Source organism: Streptopelia decaocto (genome assembly GCF_964273445.1).
Source record: "Streptopelia decaocto genome assembly, chromosome: 2".
Taxonomy (NCBI): Eukaryota; Metazoa; Chordata; class Aves; order Columbiformes; family Columbidae; genus Streptopelia; species Streptopelia decaocto.
Window position 1 is genome coordinate 144,105,640 of NC_138655.1, and position 21,530 is coordinate 144,127,169.

The window sequence follows — 21,530 nt, forward strand, 5'->3', positions numbered from 1 at the left end:
GGTAGAGTCACTTCAGGTGCTCTGACAATTTTCCGTTTGCGGTGCCTGACGTCGCTTGCTGTGGGCTCCTGATCCGCTTGGACATCCGTCTGCTCTGGGATCTGATTGTAGTTCCCCTCCTCTTCCTCCTCCCTTTCTCGCTGGGTGATTATGTGGTCGGGCAAATTCACGTTGACTTTGACATTCTTGGAATTCTGGGCCAGCGTTTTAAGCTCCGAGAGCCTAATGATACCTGTTAAAAGAACTGTTGTTACACTTGTGAAAAAAATAAAACCACAAACAAGCAGGGAACTGCCCACAAATAAAAGACACCAGGAATAATGCAGAGAGGAGAAAAGGCTCTTCTGCATGAAGAACTTAAGGAAAATGCTTATTGAGATATCAAGGTATTTGTTATGAAACAATGAACTTTGCCAGTTATTATCTTATCTGGTGTATGTGAAGTACTAGGAAATTATCACATTGATACAAACAAACGTAACAGAAGAGCCTGAACAAATGAACAAAACCACAATAAACTGAGTCAGCGAGGCTGGGAGGAGGTAGCAAAGGGAAACATCCCCTCAGAACTCCCGTCAGGTGTTTGCTCGCAGTAAGGCACGGATGCAAAGCGAACCCCGAAAGGTACAAACCGCGCTGGGTTTGCGTGGACAGAATCCAGACACCACGCTCTGTGCAAGCACCAGTGAGGATCTAGAGCACACACCTGGTGTATGTGTAACAGAATCCTTCAGTTGTTTGGCTTTCATGGTAACCTGCATAGAAACAAGGAAAAAAAATAAAGGACTATTAAAAATTACATTATTTGGGCTATTGAAGAATTCATTAGCAGCTTACTGCAAAATACCAACACTGAACATACACTAAATAGACTGGGGTTGGTGTTGTTCTGCTGGCTTTGTTCAGATACGGATCCCAAGTTTGCAAAAAGTACCTTTCTAAACTTTTTCTTTCCTAAAACATTCCTAACTTATCAATCTAAGCAATGCTACACATTTCTATTCCTATCACCATAATACATCACAGTTGATATTCAAATTTTATTTTCTTTCATTGTTAACCCCCAATTCTCTAACCGAAAAATACCACAAGGAGAGGAGAAAAAAGGAAACAAATCAGTTATCTTCTACATATTAGTTTCTTATTAGAATATTGAACAAAAGAACAAAATAGCCCACACAGGTCCCGATGCTGAAGCACACTAATGGACAGGCATCCAGTCCCAACATAAAAGGTAACGGCTTGCCTGCCAAAGATCAGCAAAAACACCTATTGCTGAGTCTATTCCTGAGAATCCAAAGGATGGAGAGCTGCCTGCTCCGGTCTCTCCGTGCATACCGAAATCTGTGTGCTGGGAGAAAATCAACACCGGATTTAGCATTTTTATTTTTACTTGAATAAGACAACAAACAGGGTTTCTCTCCACCCAGAACGAGGAGCTGCTGGGTATTACGTCTAATTGAATTAGAATCTGAAACAGCCTTTTCCACTAGAACAGTGAAGGATTTTGGTTTATTCCTAGATCATAATGGCATTTCACATTTGCCCCTACATGTAAAGCATTCAGAAGTAACACTCTTGTTGTAGGTTATCTAATTCTGGATAGATTCGACCATAATAACTTGGTGAACCCAGATGCAGCATTTGCAGCAAGTTACTCCATTTACGACATCTAATATTTCCAAGACTTTCTCATTTGAAAGCATTATGATTCCTGTCCCTATTTTGATGGACTTTCAATTTGAACATCCACCAGGTAAACTGGAAATAACAACTGTGTGTATCGTTTAGATATTGAAAATCTACAATTTCAAACACTGAACAAGCACCTTCAGTTGACATAAGTTTGACAACTCATCAAGCTTCTTACGACTTCACTATCATCATTCACAGGTTACAGGAGAAGATTATTTGTCTGTTATTCTTTTTTTTTTTTTGTCAGCTTTCTTCTTCATATGGATGATTTTGCACCTTTTCCAGGTGCTATGTAAAGTTCATGTTTACACCAGGTCATTTCACTGAGAGTTCAGGTGTCTCATATGTAGACTTAAGATTTATTTGTCCGTAAGCTTCAACTGTCACTGCTGTTAAAGATGCTGACACAGGGCAAGAATCATAACATGTTAGTATTAAACTACTAAGGATTATTAGGAATTCAACCTAAGGAACATATTAAATTGTATTTCAATTTGATCTGTTTGAATTTAATCTTGCCACTCAAATTTGCAGACTTTTCAGTTGCCAGTTCCTCCATGCTTTCTGGCATCCTTAATATCAATTTAAACTTCCTCTCCTGCGGTGAGTAGTAGTATCTACCACCTAGTTCTTAACGGTGATGTAAAAAAAGAACAAACAGCCCAAACAACTAAGTTATGCAACCTAAGTTGTTCCATTGCTTTCTCTAATAAATTTCTTACCTAATGAAAAAGTAATAACAAAAGCAAGTTATGATAACAGATAACATACTTGGAAATATTGTTATCCAAAGTATGAAGCAGTCATAGAACTACTCTTCTAGTTATCATTGCAGATTGTTCCTGCATAATACTGTAAAATTACAGTTTTCATATATATTAAGTTATGAGTTTTATCATGACTGTGAAAAGTTGTGCTAAAAGCCTTCTGTTATTGACAACAGCTTTCGGCAGAGCACTAGCGAGCCCTTAAGAAATCCTGGGTCTGGGGACACCTTAAATAACAAGGATCAAGACTGTTAAATTGATTTAAAACAGAAGAGGGTAGATCTCATATTCCTGCAAGCATTTGTAGCGCTGAACAGACACACGGCATTTTTTGGTAGGAATCAACTTTAAAAGTTGCTGTTTCTATGTCCAAACAACCCAGGCAGCCCTGTAGTCCACCAGGGATCACAGAAGTTACAAGTCAAGTCAGGCAATCACATGCACAGTGAAACAGATTTTCTTAGACAGAGAAGGATGACTAGAAAGAAAACCATGCTGGATGCAAGCAATCAAATTGCTGAAGTAGAAATCAAACCATCTCACTATGGGACCTACAGAAAGAAGCCACAGAACAGTCTGCTTCTGAGAATTCTCTTCTGAATCCAGTTTCAATAGGTCCTCAGCTACAAAAAGATTTTATTGAAAGCAAGTGGAGTCACTGTGGGACGAATTTATGCGATGAAAGCCAGACAGAGCTGGTTTTCTCCTGTACTGCTGACAATTAGTCCAGATCACAAGACTAGTTGCTACTCAACAAGACACCTAGCAGTAAAAACATTCCTCATCGTGACCATCCACATGTCAAAGCTCTTGTTACCCTGGACACCTGCCACCTCTTTCAGATGGGACAATCGATGCTTCAGAGACACGCAGGATTAGAAAAATATATTATTCGGAGTCATCTTAAAAGACTCAGTAGTACAGGCAAAAGCAAATTTTGCTCTGACATGAATGAGAAGCTACTTTTCATCCTGCCGGGAAGGCAGGAATATAAAAGCACAGAATTGTGATAGATCTAGAGGGAAAACCCGGTGAAGTCAGGTACAGTCATCCTACTGATGCCAAACAGAGAGAAAGAGCAATTCTGCACAAGCTGAAGAGCAGTTCCCCATTCCCAGAGCGGCAGCCACCAGCCCATCACTTCAGCTGGACGCTCCAGCACCACGACCAGCCCGGCTCTGCCGGGCACAGCCAACAGGGCTGGAAAGCCTTTGTCGTTTTGCTAACTCCTGGCAATCTTCTGCAGACAGCAATCACAGAATCACAGAATACCAGGCTGGAATGGACCACAAGGATCATCCGGTCCAACCTTTTTTGGCAGAAACACAGTCTAGACACGATGGCCCAGCACCCTGTCCAGCTGAACCTTGAAAGTGTCCAGTGTTGGGGAATCCACCACTTCCCTGGGGAGATTATTCCAATGGCTAATTGTTCTCGCAGTGAAAAATTTCCCTCTTGTGTGCAATGGGAATCTCCCCAGGAGTAGCTTGTACCTATTGGCCTTCATCTTTTCTATGTGGCTCCTTGTAAAAAGGGAGTCTCCATCCTCTCTGTAGCCACCCTTTAAATACCGGAACACGGTGATGAGGTCTCCCCTAAGCCTTCTTTTCTCAAGGATGAACAAGCCCCATCCTCTCAGCATTTCCTCACATGGCAGGCTGCCTTCCTTCTCTGAAGAAGATACTCTTTTGATCAGGATTGCACCAGATAATTACATAAGTACAAATCTCTTGGGTTCTGGCAACATTCAGAGAAAATAATGTGGGGTTTTTTTGTAGAGGAAGAGATAACCCAGGTCACTTAGCTTCCCAAACATACATAACCTTCTCTCAAAGAACGATGGCATGTTATTGTACCACTGAAAACTGGAGGTCCTGATAAAATTGTTTACTATTCTTAGCATCTTCCTGAGCAGATGTTCTTTAAATATCTACTAAAGCTGCCACAGTTTCCCAGCATCAGCTATCATAAATTTGCTGTCCCAGAAGCTGCGTTCTGTTCACCCCGTTGTTATCTTCCTGCACGCTCTCCAGCCAGTTATGTCGTGCAAAAATACCAAGATCTGTGGAATTACAGAAAAAAAATAACGTGGACATAGTCTGTGAGTAGCGGAGGCTAATATATGCAGCAGTGAGGAATTTCCTGAATCTGTGAGGCTAATTTGAGTTAAAATCACATTTTTCTCACAAAGGACAGCCAGACATTGAAGGACTTTATTGCCTGCCTGGCTTGGTCAAGGGAGTAGGTTTTCTGCAGGTCTAAACTTCCAGAACAGCACAGAGTAAACTGCCAAATTTGAAGTTCTCTCCTCACAACCATTATCTGCTTGACAGAGTTGTTCTTCCAATCTATATCTAAATAGCTTTTTTGTAGCAACCACAACTACATCAAGAACTGTGTGATCTAAGTCAGACAACGATAATGACCCATCCCTTTATTTTCATATGACATATTCAAAATTTATTGCTTTATAAACTTCCTTCCTCTACATACACTAAAAAAACCTGCTAAAATTGTCTTCCAGTTTAAACAGATTGGTGAAGCTTCAAATACTGAAACATCAAGCCATATTGTTCTCCATCTTTTGCATGTGTCCTTATTTGCAACTTACTTGATCTCTTAAAATATTTCAAGTTAGAAGACATACCTTTGTTTTGGCACTGCTTATAACAGATTGCTTAGTAGATTGTTACCAATTTTCTCAAAAGTATTTAATATAACTAGTCTTTATCCACTATGTAAATGACATGTTGAATTTAATGCTAACATAACAAATTATTATTTTATGGACAATGTGCTTTTATTCTTGAGTGAACTGAGAGAGGCAAACTTGGCCTAAATCAGCAGATGTAGAACACTAGCCTCTTTCCAGTTTAAGTGCCCAAATAGTTAATTTAAAACAGCAGAAGAATTACTCCTTTATTCAGGACACAGAAAGAGGAAGAACTCGGCAACTAGAATTGTCATTATGTTGGAGACTTCATACTAGGCTTTTTTTTTGCGGGGGACGGGGCAGTTAAAAATCAACATTTGAAAATCTGTAGCTCAATACTATGGGCACTCATGTAAGAGAGGAGTTTGGCTCAAATGCCTGTTGCAACAAGTACTCAGACATCTTATTTCGTGACTGTTGCTGCAAAATGCATTACCTTTCCTAAGAGTCAGAACATTTGAATTCTGCAGTGGAGTTCAAACCCAGCTCACCAGGATGTATGTGGGATGTTACATTAGTTCAAGCCACTTTTTAAAGCTGCTGCAGCACTGGCTTAACCACAAGCTATCTATTTGAATTAAAAGCTGGTGTCCCACTGTCTTCTGTAAAAATCTTTCTTCTTTAAGTGAGAAGAACACCCTGGTCATGCTTTATGAGAAGGCAATCAATCCATTTTGCATTTGGGTTATAAGATGCATTGTGCTGCCCAATTCTATAAGAACTGTAGGGGCAACTGTAGGAGAGCACAAAAATAAACCTGTGTGCAAGAGGGGAACTGTAAACAGCAACCACCTTTTCCTCCCCTCCAAGCATCGGCAGAGACTGTGGGATTTGACAGGTGTTTCAAAGATTTCACTCTCAGATTGAGGGACCTACATGACCTATGTATGACCTAAATCCCATCTTAGATATTCATAACCTCTTTTGGACCTCGATCCAGAGCGAGGTCTTTATACTTCAACAGGCAACTGGAAGAACTATTGATTACATAAATATATGCAAGCTGCTAGAGATGAATGTTTCAGAATACCCACAACTAGAGAGCACAGTAACTGAGTTAACACAGAGTACACAAAATGAAATGTAAAACAGACTTAGGAAAACACTTCATCTCCAGAAGTAAAAAACCTAATAAATCCATGAACTTTTACATATGGATCATTTATCATATAGATGTTTTCTTGGTGGAAAAGTAATGAGCTTGCGTTTGTCAAATATAAGGAATCTATTTTAGAATGGCATATAAAGGACAACGAGTATGAGTTAAAGGCTGACACTGTTGCATGGACATACAAGAGATACCACAAAAACAGCACCACTCAAATCTTACGCTTTCGGGTTTCATGATAATCCAGAATGTCTGCTCAAATATATCCACCTGTCTATTGCTTTGCTGTCTACCTCAGTGTTTTTCTATACAATCAGCAAATCCCAATCAGGCAGTTTTTGCAACACAAATGCATGAGATTAGTGACTGCAGGAGCAAACAGAATCCGTTTAAATCCTGAAAGACAAGTGAATGATATTAATTCACAAGTATGAAATCTGAGATCTCTTTGCCTTTAATTTAAAAAACCTGTACCTAATAATCACATTAAAGTCTGTTTGGCATGCCAGACAGCTTTTACTTCCTCTGTTATTTTTACAATTTGAAAGTCCTTTGTAGTTACTGAAATTAATTTATGCCTTTCAGCAAATATTTTTTTTATCTATAAGGGTAGCTATTGTCATGTACAATATACCTCCGTAACTTCACATCTAAGTGCTTTTTTTCAATTTTTGAATTCAGCAAAAGCTGACAATCATTATTATAAATCTTCATAAGGCTTAGCATTTGTCAAATCAAACAATATCATTTCTGCAGAAATAGTAGTCTTGCAACTCCATTCCATTCATTATTTACACTATGTTATAGGGTGTTCGCAGTGCTTAGGTTTTATTTTGTTTTAAAAGGTCAATTATTTCCTTAAGTATTCAAGGACAGGAATGAGAACTAACCCTGGAGCAACAAATTCAGCAAGGAAAATGGGTCAAAGAACAGATGTTTAGAGTATGACAGAGAGCAGTGGTACAGGTAACCAGGTCAGCAGGCAGGAACCCTGATTAGAGTTAACTGAACTCCATTTCCCTTTCATAATCAAAATACTTGAAAATCTAATTTATAACACCAGCCATTTGCAATAAAAATGACTTTAAAAAGCTGTAGAAGCCTTCAGTTGCGAAAGCAATAAGATTTCGTTATACTAAGCCACTTGAAAATCATCTTTATGGGAAAAAGATTCTTAAGTTCCTAACATGCACATATTAAGATGACAATTAAATAATTAAACATACTGATAAAATAAGCATAACTTAACTTCATCTATTTTGGGTTGATTATTCATTGGCTGTTAAGAGTTGTCTTCCTGAAGACAGACAAGATAAACATATCCTATATTTAACATGACAAAAGTTAAAGTAATAAACCTTCTTATAGTGTGTCTGCACCACAGTTGCAAACTTACCCTAAGTCTGAGCTGAAAAGCACACGCATCTGTTGCAAAGATATTTATGCTGATATCACATGAGGCAGCACAGACAGAAGCAGCAGAGCTGAAGGAGCTCAGGGGCACTACAGCATGGACAGAGCTGTTATTGCTCGATTTCGGCTGGCACCTTCCCAGTGGTCTGCATCCCATCGTGTGGATGTACCTGCTTGGATGGGGAATCTGGCAGACGTACCCATGTAATGGGCCTTCTAGTAAGCCTTATTTGTGCAATATTTTCAGAAATAACACAATTAACAAATTTAACTGTCTACAAAACCTCAATTTGAATATTAGTAGAAAAGGAAAAAAAAAATCTGAAAGAACACTTAGTAGGAATTACTGAATTTAAGAACAATCCAGCTAAGGTATAAGCAGTGATTATTAAACAACTATGGCGACTATCTGTCTTTAATTTCCCATTTTTAAAATGAGTTCACACATGCTTCCAATTGCAGGGAAGGTTTTGTTTCCTTCCCCTTTCCTTCTAGATAGCTCGCACTTGCTAGTCTAATCACAGGCCCTGTGAGGAGCAGGACCTAACCTCAGGCAGAATCACTGCATTCATGTCAGTTCTTGCAGCTGTTTGGCTGCCAATGTAGAAACTCCAGGGCAGCTTATTCTATTGCTCTATCCTCTCCACTGGAACTCTTTGCCCCTCAATGTCTAATTTTGCAGCCCATGATAAAATTTGGGGTAATTACTTTTTGCCCTATAAAACCAATGCATAGCACAAGGCCCTTCCTCTTTCCAGTTCTCCTTTTCTGCAGTAGAATACTAACCTCCTCAGTTCATTTTTTCTTTCAGTCCTTCAGCATGAATTCCTTCACAATCTTTCCTTGTCAGACATACTTTATAGATGTACTATTCCCTTTATTCTCATCTGGACTCTTTATCACGTGTTTAAGTGCAACACTGAAAACTAGACACAAACTAAGGCTGCAGATGCAGGTTTACCATCCTCCTGGTTATATGTTCTCCATAAGACGCTCGCCTCTTTCACAGTAACTCACTATTTGTTCACTTCTATCCAGCTCATTATCTCCGCACTCCTCCTGCTTTTTGGGAGCTACCCCTAGCCAGTAGTTTGATTTCTTTTATTTGTGAACCTGATCACCATCTTGCTGTGTGTCCTTGCATAAACTATCTTTTTAATTTCACCCTATTTTTTGCATCTTATTTTTCTAATTTGTCCCGACCTTTTTGAATTCTACTGCTCTTGCAATATACTTCCAGTTCCACTTAGCTTTGTAATATTTACATGTGCTCAGCAAGTCTAGGGTATCAAAGTCATGTTCTAGTAAAATCAATGAAGAATTTTCCAAGCTGAACAAACCTCTCTGGAAATAAGTCAGACACACACAGTTTTTGGGCCTTCTTTATATGTGAAAAAGCAGTATTAAAGCTCCATGCATTAGAAATGCCGCTTCATACTGTTCCAAAACTCATTAACATAATGCCTGGAGGAAAATTCAGAAATATATTAAAGAAACCTCCAAAACAAATAAATCCACAAAACTAAGTTAAAACACCACCATGAAGCTGAAAAGTTCACAAAAGCCAAGCACACTCTCTTCAAGTCACTTCACCGTGCTTAAACATTGCCAGTGGAAATGAAGACAGATTAATGTAGGAAGTTGCTTCTTAAAAAAAGGAAGGAGTTTAAGACAATTTAAAATGGAATTTCTTTGGGGTGGTCAGAGTGAATTTCACTGATGCTCTTCTGGCATATACAAACCGTTTCAGCTTATTCTTTAAAAAGTATTGAAATATTTTCCTACCTGTTTTTGTTTTGCTGAGGAAGAAGGCTTTGAGACAGAACCAACAATGGAGTGATCATTTGGAACTGGATTACTTTTAACTGTCTTTGTTAACACCTGTTTAGCTAATCTGTTAGAAAGGGTTTGGATGCTTAAAATCCCATGGAAACAAGCACACTGTACCTTGTCAGTCCTTTCTACTACAGCTTTCTACCTAAAAGGAAAACCAAGCCTTAATGCTCTTGATACTTAACAGGAGAAGAAACAAGCAGAAAGTGGTCTCAAGTTTTTAAAAAGAGTTTCCTGTGTCACATAAAATGTCAGAAAAACAAATTCCAATTTGTCCTTGAATGTTTTCCTTTTTTAAGATCTAGTGCATTTGCCAGATAATACACACTTCAAACTCTGACTTTGACTGATGTTAAATTAGCTGTAAGCAAGGGATCCTCAGACTCTGTTACACAAACTATTTCAAAACAGCACCTCATACACCAAAACGTACTCCCGTGCACCTCTCCCAGTGGAAACAGGGACCAGTTGTTTGGGCAGCAAACATTGCCTGCACAGGCCAACACTTCTTTTGCTGTGCACAAAGTTCAACAAAACCAGACGTTTTTCCTGCAGCTTTAGTGTAACATTTCTTATTCAACTATGGTGATGCCCAGGCAAAATAAGAAACCTTGCTGTAAATTTAGATGCTATTCTATGTCACCCTCAGCAAATAGAACGGATAAGCTGTACATCTTGTTCAATAGCTGAATGGATATATCTGAAGTAGTTCTCAGTAACAGTTTAAAATACAGAGAAGTATCCAGGAAGCTTTTGTTTAAGTGTTTCCTTTCTAAAGCCTAATAACTGTAACTTTGTGCAATCCAATGATAAAAGCAGCAGAAACTCTAATAAGTCTGTGTCAAGAAAGCTGCCATGGCATTATCAGCAGTGGAAAATTTTTAGAGAAGCAAAAACTTGTGTGGAGAACACTCACTTTAAACATATAGTTGGAGGTCACTGGAAATAAAAAGGATTATGCTCAGACTTTTCTCTACACATAACCATCCCTGAAAATTCCTTTTTTCATAAAAGAAATTGACAGTTCATAGAACATACACCTTTCCTTCATTTCTCTTTCCAATTCACACATTGCTCAAGACTTCTCGCCTAAAGGAAGAAGCAAACAAGCTTCATTTTTTCTTTCCAGTTCTGGTTGTGTGCAAGTATGGTGGCCAAATACATATTGCAAAGGATTCTTAATAAATAATGTTTTTACACTTGCTTCAAGGAATAAAGCAGAAAATGGGTGTAAAAGGCAGTGTTAAGATAGTGTTAGTTTTGTAATGGGTATATGTGGAAGCATTCCACATGTTTGTATTATCAGGAACAAGCAAACTCATCATTTTTTCCAAAGCAATCTCAAAAGATCTTTGCCATGCACACTGCATACTACCAAGCCATGTGCTATTACTATCTGCTTAGTAAAATGCAGCATCTTTTTAATAAAGTCACTCCACCTCAGTAGTATGAATACTTCAGGAGTATGACAGACAACACTAAACAGAAGTAAAAAAAAATACAATCTCATTTGCATAGCAGGTTTGTAACTTCTTGCTTACATCCACTTATTTGCAAATAATATGTGGTGTTCTAAAATGGTAAGAATGCAAACGGATTATCTTCTAGTATATGTGAGTAACAGAAATGTATAGTTGCAGTAATTCTTGAAAAGTAACTTTAAAAATATATTTTGTGATTAATTAACAGGGAAAAAAAACACTTAAGAAGTACACAAATTGCCCAGAAGGCTATAATGGTTACGCTTCAGTCTAGCCAGAGGTTGTATCTGCCATTATTTAAGGTAATTCCTGAAATACAATAAATAAAGAACATCTAATCTCAAAATGTACATCAACAGATTTAAACATTATTCTCATTAACCCCTCCACAGCCTATAAAATAGGGTCAGCTGAAAGGGCTTTCAAATGGTCCTCAGCAGACACTACATCATGTTCTAGTGATCTATTGCTTGAAAAGTCTTTTACGTCCTAGCCCCTAAGGGTTTTAAGATCATAACACTTAAAAACCGTAAGTACAAGCTTTCTTTGATATCTGGTACAATACTATAAAATATGAATTAACAAGGATATTAATCACTTTACACAGTATCACTATTAACCGCGTTATAATCCAGAAAAAAGAACTGAAGTAGTATCATATGTTTAACTCGTTTTAAAGTTTGTAGAGATATTTCAGCTTAATTAATGGAAAACACCTGTCTAAACACCATTAGCTCATCTACATTTTTTAAGGACTGGCTTGAGCAGAAATGTAATCTTTAACCAAGTCACACAAACATTCGCCTGCAGTGAAAGGAGGTTACTACAGAACCCAAAGCGCATTGTTTTTCTGTTACTGGGTTACAGTAGCTCAGGTCTGTGAGCACCAGAATCCCCCATCCAGCTGATCAGTTACAGCTGTTAATTGTGGAGGGAGAGACTGGCTGACATCTGCTTCTTGCATAGTTAGTTAATGGTTCACTTCCAGGTCCTAAAAGGATTGTAGCCTCTCTCAAAAGACAATGTCGGCCCCCATATAGGCCTGCCTTCGACACTGCCTGTCTTGTTCTGGTTTGTCATTCTCCACACAATGCAAATCTGAGTGAACTCACATCTGCCACTGATCGACCCAATTCGTGAGCAATCTTTTCCCATCGACCTGGGGTCCCCCCTGGGAACTTAACCATACTTCTTGTCAGCTGGCTGAGGTCCTCCTCTGTCCATTCGGGTGCCTGTAAAACATTTGTAAAACATTCATTACGCTGGTATAGTGGGCATATTTTTGTGAGGTAATATACTGAAAAAAAAAATCTTCAAAGGAATTAATCAAATCACATTAAAAAAATATTAATAGTTTAAGTAATTGGGTACCATCTCCCTGTGATGTTGCCAAAAACACATAAAAACAACAGAGCAACAGTAGGATACTAAAAATCCATAACACCCAAAAAATGCATTTTGTATATTATATAGACTAACACTTTAAATTTCTATTAACATTTATACAATATACATAACACTATAAAATGCAGCCGATAAAAAGCAACATTTTTATCAAAGATGAAATCACAGTTTAAGATGCAAAATTTTAGCCATCTATTTAATTGTACATGTAAGATTTTTTTCAGCGACAAAGAAAATATCCTCACTCTTACATTTTTAAAAAGCCTCTAAATAAAACATAACAGCCATTTTAGCTTTTTGCCACTGTAATCACCGTATGTTTTAGCATTCTGAGATGATTCAGGAATGAAATCTGTTGATTCTAATATTCCATGAAGACTACTAAACAACAGCCCTCCCCCCCAAAAAAACACGGTCATGCCACAAAAACAAAGCGGATGCTTCTACCACCCAATAACCGAGAGCTATAACAATGTTTTGGTCTATCTACATAAGACAATCTCTTAAAAATTACTGTCTTCATAACAGCCAAATAAAAGCGAACAAAGCAAGGAATACACAATTAGAGCCGTATACGTCACGGAATCTCGCCTGCCTGAGAAGGCAAGTGCAGCAACCACCTTTGATGTTTGCAGCATCTTTGGCAACAACTGCAGAGCTGGATCTTTGTTACCATCAGTAGTTTGCCATTTTATTTATTTTTAAGGAATCCTTTATGACATACCTCTTCTAATCACCATTCCCAACAAGGACTCGGCAGATATCACGCAGTTTGCATTACAGAGCCATCAGCAGAGAACAACAGTCAGAGGTGAGTGACCCCAGGGACCATCTCCACAGCCCCAGCAAAGCTTCTCCCTGACACTAATCCCGCCTGTCACTCTCCCACTGAGCTCCAACCAGGCTGACATCCGCCCGCCGCACCGCCAGCTTAGCGGGGCCCGGCCTGACTTTTTACTGTCTCCCCCAATCAATGGTTCGAGCGTGCTCTTTTCACCATGTCCAAATGGCAGCTTCACTCATAATCAAAGTGCACTGCTCCTGTTAAAGGGCTTCCCGAAAGGCTCCACCATTTGCATTCATTTGCAAAGCAAACTACTTTTATTCACTTTGTTCTGCTATCAAGAGTGTTCCCTGAAGCAGATAAATTGGCATAAATACAACCTGCCACTTAAAAGACAGTAAATAATAGCCAATAGTAGCAAGGATTTCATCAATCGTCCTAGGTTGGATCCATGTAGTCCTTTATTCAATGCTGAAAGCCTTAGACTTTCATATTCAGATAGTTTTTAATACCAGTATAAAATGAATTATCTATGATAGTTCAAATGCAAGATGCTTAAATAATGTGTGTATATGTGTGAGATCTCGCACATACATTATATGCATTATCATACAATTACACTCTGGCCTACAGAAGAAGTGACAAATACACAGAAAATCTCCACACTACACAATAACCTTATTACTTTTATTGTATTAAACAAGTTAATATACTCCATATTTTTTACTATACTCCATATGCATATTTCATACTAAAATATTTCTCATAGATTGTTAGGAGGGAAGATCTGGGGTACTTAATGTTCTACTTACAAAAATTTTCATCACTGTAACTTAAATAACAAATTCTTATAAGATTTTTGGTTAAAAGCCTTTTGTTCAAAAGTTAGTCACATTTCACACCTCCACATTAGCCTTAATATGCAGTTTACTGCAATTTGCTATTTACTTTTGGTTTTGCTTTTGTTTTGTTTATTTGGTTTTAAGTAAATTTACATCTATTCTGTCTGACCACATCCAAAGTGTATCTTGGCAATTACACATGGAAATCAAGATTATCTTTTCAGTGATGTACACACATAGGAAGCTTTCTGGTAAGTTTTATTTTCAGACTTTTCCAGTAAGCTTTGATTTTCCCATGTGCTCACAACTTTACCAACCATTTGTAAATACTACAGAACTCAGAAGGTTATCTTCCTAAATAACAGACAAAACCACAGTCATTCTGTAGATCTGTAGCTAATTACACAGTTAATTCACAGCACAAAAATTCATTAACTACATTAAAATATCAACTTGTTAATCTTATTTCAAGCTGACAATAATTTTAGAATGTGAGGATCTAAGATTTCTAAATTTGGAAAACCTTTGAAAAAGCTTTTAGAAAAATCCACTCTCAACAGCTAAAGCTGTAAAAGAGCTTTTGTGAATTTGCAATTCCTCAGCAACAGTTAATTGTGTCTTTAGATGCAACAGCACCTACTGTGATTCAACTCCTACAAGCAGCTATGAGGGTGGTCATGGTGTGAACGTGTTCTCCCTGTTCTCATCTGTAGCCAACTGTAACTGCGAGAGTCAAATGAATGCATAAACATACTGCTTTGTCACTTAAAACCATGTGTGTCCAATATTCCTGAAACACTGGGCCAAAATTCATCTCTACAGCAAAGCAATGGAAGACACCACATGGTGAGGGGACAGCTGTTGTTACTACACAAGCATTCAGATTTTGCATCAAAAAAGCCTCATTCTGGGATTAACTCCCCATACTGAATACAAAATTAAAAGTACAGAGTTATGGTCTACAGTCTTTAAAATGAAAATAAACTACAAGTGTAGATATAAAAAATTCATAGCATTCTCATAAATAATAATCCTTTAACATGGTTTATCATACATAGCTGGCAATACCAAAGGATTAGCTCACCAAACCACTCTGCACCTTCTACGGAAAATAAATATGAATGTGGTTTATCGTTTATCATCCCTCTCACATGTGTATCTGCACTTAGTAACTCCATACCACCTCTTTCAGCATGACAGTTTTACACTATTAGGATATATATATATATATATATATATATATATATATATATATATTTAATATGAGCAACTCTATTTTCAATTATATTAAAAGCAAAGTTTTAGACAATAAAGAATTTGTTTTCAAGAAAACAGCCTGACTTGTTTAGACCTGTTAACATTAATAAGCCTTGCTGGTTTTCGCTGGGGTAGAGTTAATTTTCTTCATGGTAGCTAGAACAGGGCAACGTTTTGGATTTGTACTGGAAACAGTGTTGATAATGCAGGGATGTTTCAGCTGAGCGGTGCTTACAGAGAGCCGAGATCTTTTCTGCTTCTCACTCCGTCCCACCAGCAAGTGGGCTGGGGGTGCACAAGAAGTTGCGAGGGGACACAGCTGGGACAGCTGGCCCAACTGACCAAAGGGTGATTCCACATCATATGATGTTCTGCTCAACAACAGAATTAGAGGGAAGGTTGGCCAGGGGGCCGCTGCTCGGGGACTGGCTGGGCATCGGTCAGTTGGTGGTGAGCAATTGTTTTCATTCGCACCACTTGCCTTTCTTGGGTTCTCTTTTTTATTTTCCTTTTAATTTCAATTTATTATTATTGTTTTTTTTTATTATTTATTAAACTGTTCTTATCTCAACCCAGAAGTTTTCTCACTTTTACCCTTCCAATTCTCTCCCCCCATCCTGCTGTGGGGTTAGTGAGTGAGTGGCTATGTGGTGCTTAGTTGCCAGCTGGGGTTAAACCACGATGCAAGTATAAAACTATACAACCTTTTATTGGTAAAACTGGGAAGCGGCTAGAATTTGAGAATTTATAAAGAAACTTTAAAAGTTATTTATATTGACTTGACAGTATGAGATAATTGGATTTTTTTAGATCAAATTTTAGCTTTAGACCATTTCCTCCTGTCATCCATAACTGTAGATTCGATTAAAATCACTGTTGTATGGAGGTTTGGATAATGTTTTCAATCTGGCTAGGACTTTGTGCTATGCTTCATCTAATTTGGGTGATTCACTGATTTTAGTATGTATAGTCCATGATCTTGCAAATAAACCATGAGGCAGCATCTATTTAAAAATATCTGTGTAAACGTTTGTAGAACAAGGGTCCTAGTAAAATCCCAGACAGTTTTGCAACTCAGGATACATTTAAACCACGTTTCTATACAGTAACTATAAAAACAATGTAAAAGTAGTCCTAATTTTATTTCTTGCTCTTAATGTCTTATTCTTCTTACATTATTCTTCCATATTCTTGCTTTATCTACAAGAAGTCTTAAGTCAGTCTTGTTTTATCAAATCTAATACACATCTGGCACTGTGATCCAGCTTTGGCTGAACACTAAGGATCTGCTACAGTTTTAAAGATCTCTTGTGAAGCTCTAAAGATCTGAACTCCTATTCAAAACCATAACATGTTCACATAACCCTTTGTTCCTTCAAAGCCATAACTCAAATCCCATTTCCATCAGTACATTTTTTATTAATTGAGGTAACAAAACCATTAGGACAGCTATACCGTTTCACACAATGGTCAAGGTGGGTGAGTAAGCTCATCATTTGTGTTCAGGGAGTGCAGCTGCAGAAAACTTTACCACATACTTTGTGATAACAGGAAGGACTATATTTATTATTCATCCTTTCCAGTCCCTCTCTGCTTTGAAAAAAAGAGGGCCATATGCAGATACTAAGAGTAAGAGGAAGGCAAGCATATAGTTTACCTACATTTCCCCTAATATTTTCCCTAATTTCAATTATTTTCAGCTACAGGAATTTCTGTAGGCTGAAATATTTTTTTCTGTTTAGGAACCCTCAATAGATCTCTCTTTCAGTGTTTTTTCCAGTTTCTCCTGAAACTATTTAAGTTTTCTGGACTTGCAACATCATCTTCATGAGGAGTTGCACACATCTGCTATCCATTATACATGCAACCATTTTATTGAGTCTAATTCGAACCTGGCTCCTGCTTGCTTTGAGGACACCAAGCTCTTGGCTGCAAGTGAAAAACCAGCAAGTAGCCTATGTCTACTGACTTCCATGTCACTCACAACTTTGTTCAAACTCTCCCTCTACAGCATTCCTCCAGAAGTTGTCTCTTCATGACTAAAGAGTCCTCCTGATCTAGCCAGCTCGTTTTTCATGTAAAAACCATTTTATGCATAATACTGCCCAATATGCTTTTTTCCTAACACACCTGCAATTCCATTATAACCTCTTTCCAATGAGGTACCGAACTGCACACAGCAGGATTAATCATAAGTTTATACAGTTGCATACGGATGCGTCTGGTTTGCTCTCTGTTCCAAATAATACTGTCATTGATAAACTGTCTCACCTCAAAGTTCACCTTTTTACTATATTATCATGTTAACTGTACTACGTGAATACACTGAGCAGCACAGTTCCCAGCAGAAACCCAGCCAAACTCCACTGCTAACTTCGCTGTACTGAAAGAGCTATTTATTTCTACCCTCCATTTCCCGTCCTTTAACTAACTATTTATCTGGGAAAATATCCTTCCCCTTATCCCATGACTGCTCTTTTTCCTTAAAAGCCTACAAGCCTTGTTAAACTCTTCAGGAAAATCAAGTGGACTTTATCAATCAGATCACCTTCTCCCTGCATATTTGTTAATCCTTCAAAGAAGTCCAGCAGGTTTAAGTCAGGACTCCCCTTTATAGAAGCAAAGTTCAAGACTCCACGCAGGTCATATTTACGTGGTGCTCACTAATTCTATTCTTTATTTCATTTTTTGATAGTTTTCCCCAAAGAGATGTCAGATGTACAGGCAAGGAAAGACCCCTGAATTCCACTGACAACTTAATAAATAAATAGAATGACACATTCGCCATTTGAGTCCTCAGGGACCCAAAAAAGAAACAGTTAAATGAATTATTTAATCCTTAAATTTTCTTTGAACTCTTGGTTGCACATCCTCTGGTCCCAGAAACTTAAATAATTTAATCTTAAATAATATATTACATAGGTCTAAAAGAACATTAGAGATTAATTTCAGAATTTTCAAAGCAACTACATGTAAATACGAAGATACAAATAATTATCTTCACATATATCGTAAGCTTGTCAAGATAATAACCTACCCATAGTAATTTTTGTTTATACTATTCCTCACACAGGAAGGCCTTCAGCATTAAAATATTAAACAATATACATAATGTAAGCAGACAAGAGCTCTTAGAGAAGAGTGAGAACCTAAGAAGACTCAAGTCAAGTCATCTACCACAAGCAGCAAATGTTCTAGTACAGAGAGATTCTTTTCGTCCCAGCTGCCTCCAGCCTGGATTAGGGACTTCCTAAGCATGAAGTTGAATCAATTTCTGTTACAAGGCAAATAATGAAGCTGTCGGCCATTTTTGCTCTTAATCAACATTATAAGTTGGCTTTCTACACACATTCAATTTCTCAGTTCTCACTGTACTTGCTGCCTTTTCATTTCTCCATCCAACATACTTCTGCCCTGTTCTATGGCTCTATGTGGAATGCAGGAGGGAGAAATCTTCACTTTTAAGTCTGAGACAAGAATAACTTAATTCCAGTAAAATGGGTATATCTGAGATTCTTCCACTGGCTGCCATATTGATTATTTACAATTTTGTCAATTTTTTCTAGACTTCAAGCAGTCTGTAAACCCATCCTAACTGGATGTCAATAGGTGATTTTTAAACACACACAAAATCTAAGTTTATTCCGAGAGTTTAAGCGTATTAGAAACCAAACTGCAAACACGTCCATAAGTGTATGATGTCAATATAACAGCTCCCCTATGTTTTTGGGAAAGCAAAACCAGTTGCCATCTATTCAGAAACATCAACTAAAATCTTCATTTGCAAGTACATTTCACAGCTAATGCAGGTCAAAAAGGAATTATTATTCAGCTTTCTCATTCCTAAACTGGGCATCTATATGTACCTATCTATATATCTTACTTAACCTCAGCAGGAAGCCAGAGAGAATAATAGATTCTCCTGTTGCCACCTTTGGCAGTATTATATAGTGCTGCTGGGCTGTTCCTAGATTTACTATAAGCCCTACCTTAAGACTAAAAAAATTGTGGGGGGAGGAGGATAAGAATACAAATCAATTTAAGAACCAGCTCCATGAAGTAGTAAGACTATTTTTAAAGTTATTCCTATATTCAGGAAGTTTCAGATACTCGAATAACAGTAGTAATCAGTCATCTGACAGAAAAGGTGGCAAATGGTGACTTAGAAACGAAGCACTGGCTGAGCTGTATCCCCACGACGACTGCTGTGATACCACATTCATTGCAGCGTCTCCGGCCATCACTTGCAGCCACTGGCCCCTCCGTGTGTCCCTCCAGACAGAGCAGCCCTTTAACATCAAGTACTTTCTCCCGTGAAGGCACCTGCTCTGTTAAAGGGTCACTCTCTAAGTATCAGTAGATACCATTTCCAAGCCTTGAGCAATTTCCAGAGACTTTCTTTATGCCTGTTTTCCACTTCTTCCCATGTAAATCCCCAAATTACAAAAAGCCATTCAGAGCTGATCTTTCCTCCACTTTCCTACTCATTCTTTATTCCCACTTTGAGAATTCAGAGCCAAGAGCAGTTTTTAATACTTTCTATGGAAGTGCTCCAGTTTTTCATAAAGAATCTGTAGGGGAAAGCAATGCTGAGCTGTAATTTTCAGGTTTTGCACAACACAAACACCTCAAAAAAACCCTCTAAATTACTTTAATAAAAATATTTTCTTGTCAGTAGAGCTGAAATTGCTCTAAAATGATGACAAATAATGTCTGACAGGAGGAAACACAACTAGATGTCTTAAGATTCACTCCGGCCCTAAGACATACATTTTCATGAAACAAACATCTCTTGTTCTATTAATATAGCACCAGAATTGGACGCCAGAAAAAAAAAAAAAATCGTATTTTAAAATTCTAGTTCTTGGCCAAGATCAGCATATCTAAGTACTTTATGAATCTGGTAATACAAATGGGATTATATTGAATAAAGTGCATGATCCTTTCAATTTACACATAAGTTGGAAGCTCATCAACTCACAGTGACATAAAAAGAGCCAGGTTTACTGGTAGAAGGGTGACTATAAACTCCTAGCGTTATTCAGAAAAGAAAAGAGCAAAAGATACTGTCAAATAGATGAAATAAGGTCTGTTTAGAGATACAGACATCCAGCTTTAGAAAAGAAACAAATAACCCAAACAAACATGCTTTTTAGGCCAGGTTTTGTTTTACAAAATCTAGAATGGTTTTCTGATCCCATTCACACACGTACAGCCAGTTACCCAAACATAACACACTAACACACCACAGAAGTGGAACATGAGCACTCAAGTGTTCATTTACCATAAGTTTAGGCTGGAAGTTAGAGAATGCTTCAAACACAGTGATTTTCAGACCCGGAGGGAGTTGCATTCAGCGGGGAAGAGAACATTGTAATCCACTCTAATATGGAGCTTGTTCCATAGCAAGTTCCCTCTAGTATTAACATAAAAATGCAATTTTTTTTTTTTTTTTTAAAGAGCTAATGCCAAAACATAGTAAAGCACCTGCTTCTAGCAATACACACCTGAAAAAGGCTGCTGCTCTACAATTAATGTTTTCACATTTCAGTTTCTACCAGGCTTTGATTCTAGACTTAATATGAGGCTTTCTTTAAACTACAACCATTAACGTGACCAAATACACACAGGAATGTTTCACATATCCACCTACATTACCATAAAACAATCTGAATATTCCTCCTATGAAGCAGATAGTTTTCAAAACCATGAAGCATAATTCAAATAACGACATATTTTTATGGCTTTTGAAATTAAATTGTTCTGTTGTATTTACACAAAGCCCAGCTAATTTTGTCTTTTTCTGTTCGTCATTACAGAAAACCATGGGGGGAAAAAGGTTATTTCTTGCTGCATTCTCAAAATCAAATCTACTTTTCCATCATGCAAGCCAGAGGAAAAATGTCACAATTAAATGGTTCATAAATATAACACTAAAATTACTATTTAAGTCAATGTAATTGAACAGAAATTAAAATGTAGTTTTTAATTGCATATTACAACTTAAATGGTAGCATTTAGCAGAAAGTGTTAACTCATTTATTTTTTAATTGTTAGCTGCTTCAAGGCAATTGTTTTAATGCAGTAAAAAGTGAGAAGCTCTTCAGTAAATTTGATTGTAGGACACTCAGGCATGCAGATCAAATAAACTATAGGTTGAATAGGTAATTAGGTTTGGCCTGTGATACATTAATGTGGAGACAAATTCCCAAATAACAGGAATAAATGTTTTT

The 21,530-nt window shown here is 37.6% G+C and overlaps 1 protein-coding gene across 1 annotated transcript in view; it reads right to left on the reverse strand.

Moving 5' to 3' along the window:
* Window positions 1-21,530, reverse strand: part of DNAJC1 (DnaJ heat shock protein family (Hsp40) member C1) — a gene marked incomplete at its 3' end in the record, with an annotated part of 106,358 nt that overhangs the window by 3,042 nt on the left and 81,786 nt on the right. The window contains exons 9-11 of the mRNA XM_082044616.1: window positions 12,123-12,242; window positions 707-755; window positions 2-232 (exon numbers count right to left, since the gene is read on the reverse strand). Of these exons, the coding sequence (XP_081900742.1) occupies window positions 2-232; window positions 707-755; window positions 12,123-12,242 (400 nt within the window). The remainder of the gene's footprint in view (window position 1; window positions 233-706; window positions 756-12,122; window positions 12,243-21,530) is intronic.